Here is a 16,643-nt window from a genome sequence, read left to right as displayed (position 1 = left end):
ACGCAAGGTGGACGCCGAAAGGGCGAACGTTTTATACGTTGTGCGTCATCATTGATGGGGATCAGCTGAACGCGTTTTGCGTGTCGAGTCACATGACCGTGCATCCGATCACGCAACGTGGCACTGGAAGCTTCTCATTCGAAGCGTTCCAGAGCGCTTGCTTTGGACATCCATAAGTTGTGTCTTCGTCTTTCTCCTTCACCCATTCGCAGTCTGTATGCTATCTACGCTGCCAGCCCCACGACACGCCGAACCGTCCGAACACTCAAGTGCCATCAGTGCCTCCACATCAAGCCTCACGCCACAGATTTGATTCGCATCCATGGGGCGACAGCCAGCAAAGATATGCGCACGGTCCATGGTCAAATTCGGGCACACCGGGAGTATGTGTGATCGCACCTTAGGATGTGGAAGAAGGTCCTATATGAAAATTAAGTGAGTGAGTGAGTAGTGTTTAATTCCGACCCGTGAAGGTGACACTCCGTCGCCTGCACGAAGCTCGCACTACTTGTGCGATCGGTCACCTGCGGTCTCACATGGGGGCACTTCCACCTGTGGACTGACACGCATTCTCTTGGCAGACTGCCAGCGCTGCTGTGCGCTGAACCCAGGATGCCGTGATTCTTCGCGGGCTATGCACCGCGTCGCCCTATCAACTTGTGTTGCGAACAGACTTTGGCTCAGAGGTGAGAATTCATCCGTGTGAATGATTAGCCCCCCGCGCCCCGAGGTGAGATGGGGTGACCCTGTTCACGCGGGAATCATAACTCGTTGCAGGTCACAATGCACTAGGCTCGAAACCAGCCCATCGGTAACCAACCCGACTTTCAGGCTGATCTGTCCTGGATCAGCGGAGTTTGAAAGTCGGTATGTTTACCGACGGGCTGGTCCAACCTGAAGGCCCATTTGGGGGGAAGGCCCAAAAAGGCAATCACGTGAGTTGGACTTGGAGAAATCTCGCGATTCTGCCTCCAGCAGGACAGCGTTGGCGAACCTCTGCGGACGCTCTTCCTCATTCGTCGCTCCTGTACTGTGTATATGCATGTTCAATAGTCATCTATATCTAAAGATGGATTCTCCTCCTCCGCAAATCCTCCCTTGTCGCTGTCATAGGCCCTAAAATAGTCGTCCGTGCTCCCTGTACTGGAGCCTGTGTCGCTGGAGTCCGACTCGTCTGCATCGTCCGCGTCAGCCTGACTGACACCTGCGGCCGGCGCATCGACCTGCTGGAAGCGTCAGCTTCGTTATCAGCGTCCCAGCCTGCTCTCCACTCACCGGCTCGCACGCTGCTGCGCCATTGCCGCGCGCGACCGCGTCGGAGCTCTCGGGAACTGTCATGTTCGCCACTGGCGTCCCGCGCAGGCGCTTCTGGAGCTGCGTGAACGATTCGTTGTAGGCCTTGAGACGGCGCAACAGGAGCTCGCAGCACGGGAGCGCGCGGCCCAGCGGGAGCAGGCAGAATGGGAGCCTCGCGGTCAACCGGGGATCGCGTACCACCCACAGCACGTCGTCTGGCACCGGCAGCCCACTCCTCAGGAACGTGCACAATGGGAGCACGCGCAGAGGGAGCTCGCGGCGCAATGGGAGCACGCGCATAGGGAGCTAGCGGCGCAACAGGAGCTCGCAGCACGGGAGCGCGCGGCTCAACAGGAGCGCGCGGAACGGGAGCGCATGCAGTGGGAGCACGCGCAGCGTGAACTTGCAGCGCAACAAGAGTACGCGCACATGCTGAACCAAGAAGCCGCACAAGCGCAGTCTCCCAGGGAGCTGGTGATGTCCCCTCCATCCGCTCGCCCTCAGGGCTATGTCATGTCGAGCTCGTATCTTCAGCAACCCCACCCCTCACCTCCGCAGCCCCAGCCCCAGTACGCAGCAGAGCCTCCCCATCCTCACCCCATCTCCACGGTGCTCTCTACAGGTTCACAAGTGTCCCATCTTCTTCAGGATCACCCTCCTCACGGTACAAACACCACCTCTGCTAGTCAGTCTCGGCAGCCCTATGCGTTGTCTGTCGGGCATGGCATGTATAATAGTCAGTCGGAATATCAATATCAAAGCTAGTTACATGTATCTATCGCATAATTCTCCCACTAGAGGGCACACACGTCGACGCCACTCTCCTGCTGGAGACAGAATCGCGAGATTTCTCCAAGTCCAACTCACGTGATTGCCTTTTTGGGCCTTCCACCCAAAGCGCCCTCGAGATGGACCAGCCGGTCTGGAGAGGACCACTTGTGGCGCAGCGGAGTCCGAACCGACCGGCTGGTCCCGAGCCTAACAATGCACGCTCTGTGCGCCGATCGACACACCACCCCTGGAGTTCCTGGAGGATCGACGTTCTCGTGCTGATCATCAGCGCTGTGGCCGGAGCTGGCACAGGTAAGGTGTTCGGCGGCCTGGGGAACTGTCAGCGGTGCCGGTCGCGACGGACATCGCGCGGTATATAACTCTAGGGGGGCGCGAACGAGACCGCCAGCTCTTTCCGCTCACGTCTTACGACCCGGAGGCTCCTCGTCCCGCCGCCTTTTGTGCTTTCTTTCTTTCTCTTGCTCGCACGGATCACTGGTTTGACCCTGCCCGCCTTTTACACCCTTCACTGCTGCACATTTTCGCAAGTTCTTTTTCGACCGACTACTCACGACATTCGACACGACACACGACTTCTTGCGACTTTCCAACACCACCACCATGCGCTTCCACACGATCTCTCTTCTTGCCCTCGCGGCGGCGTCCACGACCATGGCGCTGCCGAGGCCACGGACGAAGCGGGCGACGACGGCTGTGTCGGCGTCAGACCTGGCCGGCTTCGCGCCGTTCACGCAGTTCGCGCGCGCCGCGTACTGCGACTCGGACAAGATCGAGGGCTGGAAGTGTGGGGAGGCGTGCGACGCGATTCCCGGATTCGAGCCGACCTTGACGGGCGGCGACGGGAACGCGGTGCAGCTCTGTGCGTACCTTGGCTCTCTCTCGCCCCGCGCGCGCGCGTTCGCTGACCGCCCGCGCAGTCTTTGTAGGGTACTGGCCGGACCAGAACTCCGTCGTGATCTCGCACGAGGGCACGGACCCAACCGCGCTGTGAGTACTTGAGTGGCGATTCGCGCGCGATGCTGGGACGCGCGCACTGACGGGCCGGGCCTGCAGCATGTCAGATCTCACGGACCTCAAGTTCACGCAAGAGAACCTTGACAGCACGCTCTTCCCGGACGTGTCGACCGACGTCAAGGCGCACAACGGCTTCGCGGACGAGCACGCGAAGACGGCCGCCGCCGTCCTCGCGGAGACCACCCGCCTCCTTTCGGACAAGAACGCGAACCAGGTGATCGTGGTGCGTCGCCCGTCCCGTCCCGCCCCGCCGCCCGCCTCCCCGCTGACGCGGCGCGCTGCAGATCGGGCACTCGCTCGGGGGCGCGATCGCGGAGCTCGACTCGCTCTACCTCACCCTCAACCTCCCGGCCGACGTCCACGTCAAGGGCGTCACGTACGGCACCCCGCGCGTCGGCAACCAGGCCTTCGTCGACCTCTTCGACAGCAAGGTCGCCGACTTCACCCGCGTCAACAACGAGCACGACATGGTCCCGATCGTCCCCGGCCGCTTCCTCGGCTTCTCCCACCCCAAGGGCGAGGTCCACATCACCTCCCCGGGCAACGCCGTCGCCTGCTCCGGCGACGACAACGACGGCGACGCGGAGTGCACGGACAAGACGGTCTCCAACATCCTCAAGGGCTCCGTCCTCGACCACCTCGGGCCCTACGAGGGCATCCACATCGGCAGCATCTTCTGCAACTGAGCTGGGCGGGGGCGGACGACTTGATACGATCATGTACGCGCGCGCGCGCTTCGCGAATTCAACTCTTGGAGTGTGGCATCTCTTCACAATGCGTGACGTTGTCGACGGCAGCTGGGCCTGAGGCTGCGGAAAACTGATCATGCACATGCGCATGCATGAACGCTCGTCCTGCGGACCTTCTGAGGTTACGTATGCTGATACCAATTTCATCGAGGAGGAAGGGCCGGTTGGCCATGCCGATTTTGCAGTACGTGGTATTTAGATATCTCCTGCACCACACCGAAGATTTCATGTGCTCCCGCAGCCGGAGCCTACTTGCGGAATCCTGGGCACAACCACATGGTCGCTGAGTCCAGCCAATGGGCCTCTCGAGTCTCACTCCGCACAATCACGGTCCTCGAGCGATCGCTGTTATGTTGTCGCTCTCCTCGTCGCTTTCTTCACCACGCCCTGGCCTTCAGAATACCACGTCGCTTTTGCTGTGTGCCCCAGTGGGACATAGCCAGCCGAACCACACCTCGCTCACCGTGACTCCCGGACTGATTGTTTTGCAGCAAGCGGGCGAACTTGTGCGCTGAGCACAGCGGAGTCGACCCCACTGGATGAGCAAACACGCACACGCTCCAGGCCGCCCCCGTACGAAACGCACTCACCGACCTGTTCCTATGCCTTGAATACGTACTGCCTCGAGCCGATCACCAGCTTGCGCGCCTCCTGCAGCTCGTGCCACTGTGACTAAGGTATACATAATTGGCTCTCACAGCAAATCTCGGTGCCGGAGCTGGAAGAGAAGGAGTTCCGATCGGCTTGAACCCAACGTCTCGACAGGACTTAAGTACAGTCTGATCACTGCCTTTGTCGTGCCTTCCTTTATTTACTGCAAATGCGCTAGACGGACCTCCAACAAGTACACTTCTCCACTCTGCCTCACTGCCCACGCTTGCTTTAGCTCGCAGGCCGACACAGAACGAACGCCCATATCGGATTCCGTCTGACGGGCCTCCCACCTCAACCTCCGTACCCGTCCCCCGCGGTTTCAAGGTGCGCGTCCGGGAACCCGCTCGCCCTCACCCGCTCGAGGATCCACCAGAACGGGGTGGCGTATGTCACGTCCGGCCCACCACGGCCCCGGCGCGGACCCCCACACCCTCCGGTGAGCATCCCGCCGACACGGCCGCGGAGGTCGACGGCGGCGGCGCCCGAGTCCCCGGGCTCGCTGAACAGCTGCGACTGGGGCCCGCCGTTCAAGATCGCCCACTCCATTGACGTCCGGTGCACGGACGTGTCGTCGGGGTCGGGGTAGCAGCGAACGAGCGAGAGCACGCCGTTCGCACGGCCGATGGACGTGCCCGACGCGGCGCCGTGCTTGAAGGCGGCCAGGCGCGGCGCGCCGCTCCGGCTGTCCCACATGTCTGGGGCGTGCATGAGCTCGTCGGAGAGCACGCCGGTGAGGGGGAGGAGGCGCGTCTCCATGGGGTATCGGAAATACCAGTTGTCAGCACCAGCACACCGTCTGCACATGTAGTGGAGCTCGCCGATGTACGAGCCTCCTCTGTCCGTGCCTATGCAGCCAATATCGACGCTCAGATCAGCATTGCATAACCCCCACAGGTCGCGTTGCGCACCGATGTCGAGCACATTCCCCCGGAAACCGGCGCCGAGCGTCGTGCGGTCGACCTCGAACACCGCCCAATCCTCCGTGAACCGGTCCTCGCCCACCCCAAAGCGGAGCGGCGGCGCGCGGAGGACGCTGCCCAAAACCCGGCTCGAAAGCCCCCCGCGCCGGACACGCGCAAGCAACGCCTCCAGCGCCTCCCTCGCCTGCGTGTTCTCCCCCAGCTTCTCCTGCAACAGGCCGCGCTCCGCCGTCTGCCCCGCAGCGAGCATCCTGAATTCGTCTCGCAGCCGTTGGCCGGAGAGGTTGCGGTGGAAGATCTCCGAGCTGACGGACCGTTCGAGCTTCGCGAAGGCCGCCTGCCCAAGCAGGTGGACGTCTCTGCGGGGACCGTCGTCCGTGTGGACGTCGTAGTCGACATCGCCATCCTCGGGCCCGAAGAAGACGTGACGGCACGAGAGGCCCAACAGCCGGTTCTTGCCGCCGCCCTCGGCGAGGTAGACGGCCATCGTGCCCTCGACACCGTCCCGTGCGGGGGTCGCGATGGGCACGCCGAGGGCGGAGGTGAGCGGGCCGAGAACGTAGCAGAGCGGGCTGCTCACGGGGACGGGCGCGAGGAGCGTGGGCCCGGAGTCGGCCTTGGGCGTGTACGTGGACTCGCGGTACTCCACGTTGACGTCGGCGATCTCGTGCGCGTCGAGGAGGGTGAGGATGTCCTCGCTGGCAGCGCGCGCGGTGTCGATGGAGGTAGACCCGGGAAAGACCCCGATCCAGATGGTGACCGGGCTCAGAGGATTTACGCCAGAGCTTGGGGAAACGTCGATCACATTGAAGCGGACGACGTCTATGGTCGTGAATAATATCTGAAAGCGGCATTCAGCGCACTGGGCGATACCAATTTCGAGGGTCCTCCGAACCACCTTACTTTGTGGGCATCCAGGACGTCGACGACCTTCCAACACAAGCCTTGCTTCCAGAGTTTGGCTATCGGATGGCCGAACACTTCAAGCACCTCCTTGTCAGCGGGAAATTGATCGTCGTCAGGGTGCATCGGAAACCACTCCTCTTTCCCTGTGCGGTACAGTAGTTTCGGTGATGAGGGCAGGCCCGAGTAGTATAGGAGCGCCTCGGCCTTCGAGATCGTGTGAGGTGGGCGGGTGCGGGCAGGTGCGCTAGAACAATCATGACCATCGTCGTTTGATCTGGAGGGAACGGGGGAGATTGGGAGCTGCATAGCAGGATCGAGATATATAGGGACGATGACCTTGCTGTCGTAACCTTTATCCATGTGTTCTGCTTGGGCAATGCCGGTGAAGACCCTGAAAAAGTTGAACCCGGATAGTCAGCGCCACACGCCTACAAATGTTGAAAGTGGTAGTTACACGGATGAGTTGAGGCGAGGTCTTGGGGGAGGGCGGGTTTATAGCTGCACCGCGGTCATAGAATAACATGTGCTTACTCTCAGAGAGTCTAGCCTGCCGTTATGCGGCGCACCCCTTTCCTCAGAGGAGGAACGAATGGAGGCCTTCATGCCACACGGCTCCCGCGAGAACGGATTGCGGCGCGGCGCGACGGCGCCGGGTGATAGAGTCCGTAGCGCTCTTAGACCCCACCTCCTGACGCGACCTCTCGTACCAACAACCCGTGTATAATGACGATGGCTTACATATACTGTTAGTCACTTACGGGGAGTGCAGACCTGTGCAGACCTCAAGGGGCGTCAACGTGGTCTCTATAACGTTTAAGATATGCCTTCACTGTAGCGTCAATACTCGCAAATACGCGCGAAAAACGGATCCTCACGCACTTGAGTGGGCCTGCTCACGTATCCACTGCCTTCCGAGGGGTTTTCGGGGTGTTGGGATGAAGCAGGAGTCCAGCGTGGGCGGCTGGCGATTTTTCGGTGATTTTCGATTTAATTTCCCTTTTCTTGCGACGCGCGTCGCGTTTTCCGCGCTCGAGCAAACATTGTGCAAACAGCTGTAGCTCGCGGTCACGAATGTTGACGGCGCGGCAATGACGCGCCTCGACTCCCCTCCAGCCCCGTTCCATCCCTCCTACCGTCTGCGCTGCCGATATACATCCCACCCGTTGGGGCATCTCAGACATGAGAAAAGACATATAGTCTCTGCTGCACCCAGCCTCCTTCATCCTCCAACCTCGCCCGCCGCAACCTCGGTGCTTCCCTCGTCGTGTGCGCAAGAGTCCAGGTTCTGCTGCTCTCGCTTACAACTGTCCTACTTCGCAGTATGTACATTATTTGCCTCACAATTCCGTCCGTCCACTCACCTACATGCAGATTCCCCACCCGCCCCTCACTCGTGTGGTTGTGTTGCTTAGATCGTTCAAAGTAAGTACGGTGCTGGCTCATGGTCTCTCCGCATTACCTCAACGTCTTTCATAGTGCCCTGTCCTGAGTTGCAAACTGAGCGGGGGCCGAAGGCGAACCGTCGGCGACAAGGTATGACCTTTCATGGGTCTTTGCGCGAGGAGATGTTGACGCCGGGCTCCTAGAACGCCCCGAAAAGCTGGGACAAATTGGAGCATTTGAGGGATTCGTTGCGGGCCCAGGATTCAAATATTCAATACCGCGTCGGTGTTCACCACCCCCAATCAAAAGTACATTCCACGTTTCGCCATCGCGCTCAGCGAGATCATAACCTACGACGACGGGCTATGGGGCATCCACGAGTACTCCAGGTGGCCACAGAGCTTCGACAACCGCCTCTGGCACCTCGCGTGCATACCTCGCGAAGGGGGCGGGTTCGCGCCTGGCGACGCCGTCCAATCCTCAGCCACCTGAAGTACGATCTGCACTTCGTCGCTATTAGAAGTCTCCCAAGCGCATCTCCCAGGGAGCTTCAAGCCTGGTGACAATGAGGGTGATGTTGTTGTGCAGGTGGTTGTACTTTTCCTCCTCAACCCCCGGACGTTGCTTGAGAACACTCAGAAGGTATGTATATCTACTGAAAATTCACTTGAAAAGCTGCTGAGCTCAAAGACAGGGCATACCTGCGGACTTCGGCAAGCTCTGGATTGTCGCCGAGTGTGTAGGGAGGCGTGCGACGCGATTCCCGGATCCGAGCCGACTTTGATAGGCGGCGACGGGAACGCGGTGCAGCTCTGTGCGTGCCCTTGCTCTCCCGCCCGCGCGCGTTCGCTGACCGCCCGCGAAGTCTTTGTAGGGTACTGGCCGGACCAGAACTCCTTCGTGATCTCGCACGAGGGCACGAACCCGACCACGCTGTGAGTAGCGATTCGTGCGCGATGCTGGGACACGCGCACTGACGGGCTGGGGGCAGTATGTCTGATCTCACGGACCTCAAGTTCACGCAAGAGAACCGGCTTCGCGGACGAGCACGCGAAGACGGCCGCCGCCGTCCTCGCGGAGACCACCCGCCTCCTTTCGGACAAGAACGCGAACCAGGTGATCGTGGTGCGTCCCCGTCCCGTCCCGCCCCGCCTCCCGCCTCCCCGCTGACGCGGCGCGCTGCAGATCGGGCACTCGCTCGGGGGCGCGATCGCGGAGCTCGACTCGCTCTACCTCACCCTCAACCTCCCGGCCGACGTCCACATCAAGGGCGTCACGTACGGCACCCCGCGCGTCGGCAACCAGGCCTTCGTCGACCTCTTCGACAGCAAGGTCGCCGACTTCACCCGCGTCAACAACGAGCACGACATGGTCCCGATCGTCCTCGGTCGCTTCCTCGGCTTCTCCCACCCCAAGGGCGAGTTCTGGCACATCACCTCCTTGGGCAACGCCGTCGCTTGCTCCGGTGACGACAACGACGACGATGCGGAAGACGATCACCAACATCCTCAAGGGCTCCGTCCTCGACCACCTCGGGCCCTACGAGGACATCACCTCGACAGCCTCTTCTGCAACTGTGGGGGTCAGGGCTGCGCGTTGACGGGCTGGACGAGTTGATACAATTATGTACGCACGCGCGGTTCGCGAATTCAACTCGTGAAGTGCGGACTCCCTTCACAATGTGTGACGTTGTCGACGGCGGCTGGGCCGGAGGCTGCGGCAGACTGAACACTCGTCCACTTTGCCTTCCGACCTTCCCGCCCTTCCCTCAGTCCGTCTTCCGACCTCTTGGCCACCCACTTTTCGACTAGCAGCGTACTTGCGCGTACAACACCTAGTTGGTTCCTCTTCCCAGTTCTTATAGCCTCGTACTGATCGTTGCGTCCAGTGTCTTCCCCGAGGCCACCCCAAGCTGGCCAGGACCGCGCGGATACGTCGGAATCTGCCAAAAGTTTCTTCTCCGACACCTCCGCTGTGTCCACATCCACGAGCGCCACCTCAGCCGACCTCCCTGTCCCACACGAGGTTTCTGTCCCACACGAGGTCTCGGAAGCTGAGGCGTCTGGTTTCTACTATGGCGTGCGCTCGCGCCCCCGCCTCATATTCCGATCCAGCACTTGGCGATGGTCTCCAGAGCTTGGCCAATCAAAGACGGCCTGCGCGGTCTTCCTCGACACCCACAAGTTTGTTGAGGTATGGGAAAACGTTGGTTCCGTACGGCAGCGGATTGTCGACATCGTTGCTAGCGGGGTGAGTACTGCATCGTCCCCTGGTCATCACTGCGGAGGAAGCTGAGATCTGGGACTTCTAGATACATTTCCAGACTATCGACATCGTTCGCTTCAGAACGACAGTTGGGGAGGCTTCATCCTTTGGTCCCGTGACCATCTGGGTTGGCGTACCCCCTGACCACCCGACATTGTGGCAAGATGCCTTCACGGTATCGAAAGTCGCGCTGGAATTGCTTCAAGAGAAGTACCAAATCACAGGCGTGGCCTTCGAGGTTCGCCGATGCTCCTACACCCTGCTTGCGAACCACATCAGTCACGGGCTCTACCCGACGCCTCCCTTTCCCGACGACCCGCTCTTTCACTGCGTCAAGCCCTTCACCTCTCGCATCGGTGTTGCCATATCTTCCCAGGACAGACCCAACGTCCAAGGAACAATGGGCCTCTACCTCGCCGAAGGAGGGGGCAGCGACCGTATCCTTGGGCTCACCTGCAGACACGTTCTGGTTAAGCCTGCTAACGGCGATCTTCCTGAAGGCTCCACCGTCCTCTTCGGTACTGACACCATGGTCGCTGGCGCAGTCGTCGTCATCAAGGAGCTCATTAAGACCAAGTGGGACAAGGCCCTTGCGACCATGGCCCGGGCTTATAAAGCCCCACTTCCTCCCGACGCTCTACCTCCTCCCGACAACATCGAGACCCCACAGGCATGTGTCGACCCATATCAGCCGATCTTAGATCGGCTCGAGCTCTGGACGGAGCGGGACAACCGTGCTCTGGGCAGCTCGCTGCGGTCACCCCTTGTTGCATTCTCAGTCGGCCCGATGAAGTTCACTGAAGACTACGCTGTCATCAAGGTCAACAAGGACCAAATACGCGATGGTTTTCAAGGAAATACATTGTTCTTCGGTATGCAGCCTCGGTTGCCGGTCTCAGGATGTCTGCTAACTATGTATCTATCCAGATACAGAAGCTCTTTGGGAGGAGTACGCCTTGTCCGACTCGAACCCTGTTTGGGAGCCGCTCAAGCGCCAGTCACTAGCGATCACGGACTATCTCAGGCAAGAGTCCATGCAAAAGCCGTACACGCAGGATGACCAAGGAGAGGTGTGCTTTCTGGTCGTCATGAACGGTAGCAAGTCCGATGGCACCACCATCGGCCGTGCAAACGGTGCCCGATCCATCGTTCGAAAGTACTATGGCATCGCCGACACAGTCTCTGAAGAGCTACTGGTCTTCCCCTACGACGACAAGAAGGCTTTTTCAGTTCCTGGCGACTCAGGCTCCATCGTCGTCGATCTCAACGGCAAGGTGTATGGCATGGTCACCGGGGGAACAAAGCCAGAGAACTCCGGCGACGGCTCCGGCGACAGCGACGGCAAGGGCTCCGGTGACAGCGACGACAAGGGCTCAGGCGATAGCGACGATAAGGGCTTAGGCGACGGCTCCGGCGACAGCAGGGGCCTTGCGGACAGCTCGGTAGATTTGACCTACGTAACGCCTTTCTTTTTCCTGCTCGACAGCATCAAGTCGAATGGGTTCCCTCTCGTACACCTCGACGTCCATCTTTAGTGTATCCTACCTAAGTAAGGTGGTGGCACAAACTATGCTTTCGCTCACACTGTACACTCCGGGGGGATTAGCTTACCTCAGTGCATGTTCATCATCTACCCGCATATCGACTGTCGTGTTTATTCGCTGAATCAACACCAATCCTTCACGCTTGCCTTCCGTCCGCGTCCTAGCGTGTCTTTTGCCTCTTGCATTTCGACTCACGTACGCGCGCCTGTGAGCCGCTTGTGGCCTCCACCCGACGGCCTCAGTCTGGACAGTCCGTCCGCCACCCGCGGACTGCAGGGAACCGCGACCGTCTGGCTGCAGGCGACACTACCCACGGTCATTGAGTCACATCTGCAGTGGAGACGTTAGATCAGGCAAATATCGCATTGCAGCGTGGAGTAATGGTGATGTAAAGGTGGTGCCGTACGGCCCGTACCGCGTGATAGATCCACCCCACACGTTGCAACTTTGCTTGAGTTGTGAGTGTCGACCGCTATGTACTAGCTGTATTCCCTTCCACCTCACCTTCCATAATCTCCCTGGACTCGCACTTTCACCACGCTGCCTCACAATCAGTACCTACCTCATGGGCGTCCTCCTAATCATTATTCAACGGCTCCACTTCCAACTGACTTTCCAGCTCGCACCAGCCCGAAGTCACGACGCGGACGACGCGGACTTCACAAAGGAAGGGATGTACGAGAAATAATTAGACCCTGAGGCAAATGTGCGTACATAATATATCTTTGTGCATTTCTTCCCCATCAACATTGTTTCTCTTCAAGCAGCATGAAGATGTCAACTCCGTACCGGTCATTGCACCCGTGCTGCCGGGGGCAGCTCACCCATCAGTTCGGAGAAGTTGGTCGAGGTTGTCGAGGTTCGCCCGACTACACTTAGGCTGCCACACCGTAGCTCTCACGTTTTGCGGCACGTTGTGGTATGTGTAAGCCGTCGTCTTCATACACAGGTCGTTGTAACAAGAGATGATCACGCGTCATGAAGGCCTCCATTCGTTCCTCCTCTGAGGAAAGGGGTGCGCCGCATAACGGCAGGCTAGACTCTCTGAGAGTAAGCACATGTTATTCTATGACCGCAGCTATAAACCCGCCCTCCCCCAAGACCTCGCCTCAACTCATCCGTGTAACTACCACTTTCAACATTTGTAGGCGTGTGGCGCTGACTATCCGGGTTCAACTTTTTTCAGGGTCTTCACCGGCATTGCCCAAGCAGAACACATGGATAAAGGTTACGGTAGCAGGGTCATTGTCCCTATATATCTCGATCCTGCTATGCAGCTCCCAGTCTCCCCCGTTCCCTCCAGTTCAAACGACGGCGGTCATGATAGTTCTAGCGCACCTGCCCGCACCCGCCCACCTCACATGATCTCGAAGGCCGAGGCGCTCCTATACTACTCAGGCCTACCCTCAAGACCGAAACTATTGTACCGCACGGGGAAGGAGGAGTGGTTTCCGATGCACCCTGACGACGATCAATTTCCCGCTGACAAGGAGGTGCTTGAAGTGTTCGGCCATCCGATAGCCAAACTCTGGAAGCAAGGCTTGGGTTGGAAGGTCGTCAACGTCCTGGATGCCCACAAAGTAAGGTGGTTCGGAGGACCCTCGAAATTGGTATCGCCCAGTGCGCTGAATGCCGCTTTCAGATATTATTCACGACCATAGACGTCGTCCGCTTCAATGTGATCGACGTTAGCCCAAGCTCTGGCGTAAATCCTCTGAGCCCGGTCACCATCTGGATCGGGGTCTTTCCCGGGTCTACCTCCATCGACACCGCGCGCGCTGCCAGCGAGGACATTCTCACCCTCCTCGACGCGCACGAGATCGCCGACGTCAACGTGGAGTACCGCGAGTCCACGTACACGCCCAAGGCCGACTCCAGGCCCACGCTCCTCGCGCCCGTCCCCGCGAGCAGCCCGCTCTGCTACGTCCTCGGCCCGCTCACCTCCGCCCTCGGCGTGCCCACCGCGACCCCCGCACGGGACGGTGTCGAGGGCACGATGGCCGTCTACCTTGCCGAGGGCGGCGGCAAGAACCGGCTGTTGGGCCTCTCGTGCCGTCACGTCTTCTTCGGGCCCGAGGACGGCGATGTCGACTACGACATCCTCACGGGCGACGGTCCCCGCAGAGACGTCCACCTGCTTGGGGAGGTGGCCCTCGCGAAGCTCGAACGGTCTGTCAGCTCGAAGATCTTCCACCGCAACTTCTCCGGCCAACGGCTGCGAGACGAGTTCGGGACGCTCGCTGCGGGGCAGACGGCGGAGCGCGGCCTGTTGCAGGAGAAGCTGGGGGAGAACGCGCAGGCGAGGGAGGCGCTGGAGGCTTTGCTCGCGCGTGTCCGGGGCGGAGGGCCTTCGAGCCGGGTTTTGGGCAACGTCCTTCGCGCGCCGCCGCTCCGCTTTGGGGTGGGCGAGGACCGGTTCACGGAGGATTGGGCGGTGTTCGAGGTCGATCGCACGACGCTCGGCGCCGGTTTCCGGGGGAATGTGCTCGACATCGGTGCGCAACGCGACCTGTGGGGGTTATGCAATGCTGATCTGAGTGTCGATATTGGCTGCATAGGCACGGACAGAGGAGGCTCGTACATCGGCGAGCTCCACTACATGTGCAGACGGTGTGCTGGTGCTGACAACTGGTATTTCCAATACCCCATGGAGACGCGCCTTCTCCCCCTCACCGGCGTGCTCTCCGACGAGCTCATGCACGCCCCGGACATCTGGGACACCCGGGGCGGCGCACCGCGCCTGGCCGTCTTCAAGCACGGCGCCGCGTCGGGCACGTCCATCGGCCGTGCGAACGGCGTGCTCTCGCTCGTTCGCTGCTACCCCGACCCCGACGACACGTCCGTGCACCGGACGTCAATGGAGTGGGCGATCTTGAACGGCGGACCCCGGTCGCAGCTGTTCAGCGAGCCCGGGGACTCGGGCGCTGCCGTCGTTGACCTCCGCGGCCGCGTCGGCGGGATGCTCACCGGAGGGTGTGGGGGTCCGCGCCGGGGCCGTGGTGGGCCGGACGTGACGTACGCCACCCCGTTCTGGTGGATCCTCGAGCGGGTGAGGGCTAGTGGGTTCCCGGACGCGCACCTTGAAATCGCGGGGGCTGGGTACGGTGGTTGAGGTGGGAGGCCCGTCAGACGGAATCCGATCTGTCTATGTCGGCCTGCGAGCTGAAGCAAGCGTGGGCAGCGAGGAAGAGCGGAGAAGTGTCGAAGCACTTGTTGGAGAGAACCTAGGAGTCTAGCGCAGAATATTGGATTTGCAGTAAATAAAGGAAGGCACGACACAGGCGGTGGTCAGACTGTACTTACTACTCTCGAGACCTTGGTTTCATGCTGAGCGGGAAGGTTGGAACTCCTTCTCTTCCAGCCCGGCACCGAAATTTGCTGCGGGAACTTCTTGATGTGTAAAGAGACGAATACACGTAGCGCGTGACTCAATAGCATGGATAATGAGAGGCTGAACGCGCGCCTATGTATGGATCTCACGGTAGACAGCGCCGGCACAGACACTCAACCGGTGGCAGACTTCGTCCCTCATTCCTACGCATCCGACTCCCCTCCATCTACCCCTCAGGCCTCAGTTCGACGTCAGCATGCCACGACACTCACCTCGTCCATCAGACCGTAAGGGCGAACTCTCCAACTACCGGGACGACCGCAGACGTGAGGGTCCCTCTAGAAGGCACGACGACGATCGAGAAAGGGACCGGGACAGGGAAAGGAACGGGAGGAGGCGTGACGACGACCGCGACTACGGCAGAGACCGACGGGACAGAGACAGAGCGCAAGGCGACCGCCGCCGGGACGACCGCAGAGGCCATGACCGCGACCGCGACCAAGGCTCGCGTCGCGTAGGCCCATCCCGCCGCTCTGCCTCGCCGCGGGCGCGGTCGTCCCGTGCGGATTCACGGGCGCGGTCAGCGTCCGCGGTCGCGCCGGACGGGGAGGCGGAGGACAAGGCGAAGCCGAACTTCGGGCACTCGGGGCTCCTCGCGGCGGACACGAAGACGGTGCAGCACGGGGACGGGACGAAGACGGTGCTGAAGTACCATGAGCCGCCGGAGGCGCGGAAGCCGTCGGTCGGCTGGCGGCTGTACGTGTTCAAGGGGAAGGAGCAGGTCGGTGAGTGCGGTTCGCGTGGGGGCGGGGAACGTGTACGCGTTTGCTCATCTCGCGGCTGGGGGTTGGGTTGGACAGACCTGTTGCATATACAACGCCAGAGCGCGTACCTTGTCGGGAGGGACAGGGCGGTGGTGGACATCGCGGTCGAGCACCCGTCCTGCTCGAAGCAGCATGCTGCTATCCAGTGTACGTTCCTCGTTGTTTTCGGATTCTAGTGCATGCGCCGACGCGACCACGTAGACCGGCAAGTTCAAGAGAAGAGCGAATTTGGTGATGTCAAGGCAGCGGTGAAGTAAGGTTTTAGCCGTCTTCGAGTGCAGGCTCGCGGGTGCTCACGCAATGATGCTCCTTACAGGCCATATATTATCGACCTCGAGTCCACAAACGGGACCGTTGTCAACGACTCGCCCATACCCACATCCCGCTATTGCGAACTCATTCTAGGAGATGGTGGGCACAACGTTACCATGCGACCATACGGTCGGTGCTCTGCTAACGGATCTTCCGCAGTGATCAAATTCGGGGAGTCTAACCGAGAGTATGTGCTGCTCAGCGAAGACGCAGCGTAGGCAACGACCATCGCTCCAGCTTTTGGGCATTTTTGTTCAGCTCGGGCCCACCCGAGCGTCCCGCGCCGAGGAACTGATGGGGAACTTGCCATGTGCTTATTGTACGTCCTTGTTGTCGTAGGTTACCACGTGCTAGCAACAACACCAGCACATTTGTCCGAAGTGAGCCCCCGAGCCGATAACCCAATGCGCACACTCGAAGATTTGCAAGCTGAAAAGACGGATACATTGCTGAAGATTACTGACGATACGGGAGCTAAGCTAGAGATACAATGACGAGATGCGAAGATGCGAAAACCAAAAGTACAACGTCTGATCGCTAGGTGCGTGCTCAAACCGTCATACGGTGAGATGTGAGATACAGGATGGAATGAGATGGGGGATAGGATGCTCTGAGATGCTCGTAAAATTAGGTCGTAAGTATGATCGTCGCCG

At 60.1% G+C, this 16,643-nt stretch overlaps 6 protein-coding genes across 6 annotated transcripts; 4 read left to right on the top strand and 2 right to left on the bottom strand.

The window, feature by feature from the left end:
- Nucleotides 1-1,046: 1,046 nt before the first annotated feature.
- Nucleotides 1,047-1,596, bottom strand: BXZ73DRAFT_79642 (uncharacterized protein; the record flags this gene model as incomplete). The annotated part of the gene is made up of 2 exons (XM_048023139.1): nt 1,047-1,223; nt 1,276-1,596. 2 exons carry the CDS (start codon nt 1,594-1,596, stop codon nt 1,047-1,049), a joined length of 498 nt encoding a protein of 165 aa, XP_047875108.1.
- Nucleotides 1,597-2,688: 1,092 nt separating this feature from the next.
- Nucleotides 2,689-3,788, top strand: BXZ73DRAFT_51282 (alpha beta-hydrolase; the record flags this gene model as incomplete). Its single annotated transcript, XM_048020600.1, has 4 exons — nt 2,689-2,947; nt 3,006-3,075; nt 3,142-3,325; nt 3,387-3,788. 4 exons carry the CDS (start codon nt 2,689-2,691, stop codon nt 3,786-3,788), a joined length of 915 nt encoding a protein of 304 aa, XP_047875107.1.
- A 1,008-nt stretch (nt 3,789-4,796) lies between these two features.
- On the bottom strand, nt 4,797-6,637 carry BXZ73DRAFT_51276 (uncharacterized protein; the record flags this gene model as incomplete). The annotated part of the gene is made up of 3 exons (XM_048020599.1): nt 4,797-5,338; nt 5,414-6,266; nt 6,329-6,637. 3 exons carry the CDS (start codon nt 6,635-6,637, stop codon nt 4,797-4,799), a joined length of 1,704 nt encoding a protein of 567 aa, XP_047875106.1.
- Nucleotides 6,638-7,696: 1,059 nt separating this feature from the next.
- On the top strand, nt 7,697-11,514 carry BXZ73DRAFT_104042 (uncharacterized protein; the record flags this gene model as incomplete). Its single annotated transcript, XM_048015780.1, has 11 exons — nt 7,697-7,753; nt 8,024-8,142; nt 8,209-8,356; nt 8,409-8,451; nt 8,502-8,528; nt 8,580-8,649; nt 8,731-8,839; nt 8,900-9,290; nt 9,603-9,964; nt 10,026-10,851; nt 10,907-11,514. The coding sequence occupies 11 exons, from the start codon at nt 7,697-7,699 to the stop codon at nt 11,512-11,514; spliced, it is 2,760 nt and encodes a 919-aa protein (XP_047875105.1).
- A 1,280-nt stretch (nt 11,515-12,794) lies between these two features.
- On the top strand, nt 12,795-14,635 carry BXZ73DRAFT_51180 (uncharacterized protein; the record flags this gene model as incomplete). The annotated part of the gene is made up of 3 exons (XM_048020576.1): nt 12,795-13,103; nt 13,166-14,018; nt 14,094-14,635. The coding sequence occupies 3 exons, from the start codon at nt 12,795-12,797 to the stop codon at nt 14,633-14,635; spliced, it is 1,704 nt and encodes a 567-aa protein (XP_047875104.1).
- A 475-nt stretch (nt 14,636-15,110) lies between these two features.
- BXZ73DRAFT_91531 (SMAD/FHA domain-containing protein) lies at nt 15,111-16,208 on the top strand (the record flags this gene model as incomplete). Its single annotated transcript, XM_048026005.1, has 5 exons — nt 15,111-15,639; nt 15,715-15,825; nt 15,880-15,931; nt 15,995-16,089; nt 16,150-16,208. The coding sequence occupies 5 exons, from the start codon at nt 15,111-15,113 to the stop codon at nt 16,206-16,208; spliced, it is 846 nt and encodes a 281-aa protein (XP_047875103.1).
- Nucleotides 16,209-16,643: the final 435 nt, after the last annotated feature.

This window comes from Epithele typhae, assembly GCF_022376455.1.
Source record: "Epithele typhae strain CBS 203.58 chromosome Unknown BXZ73scaffold_47, whole genome shotgun sequence".
In the NCBI taxonomy this organism is placed as follows: domain Eukaryota; kingdom Fungi; phylum Basidiomycota; class Agaricomycetes; order Polyporales; family Epitheliaceae; genus Epithele; species Epithele typhae.
Note: the sequence above shows the minus strand (reverse complement) of the source record. Positions and strands in the feature narration are given on the sequence as shown.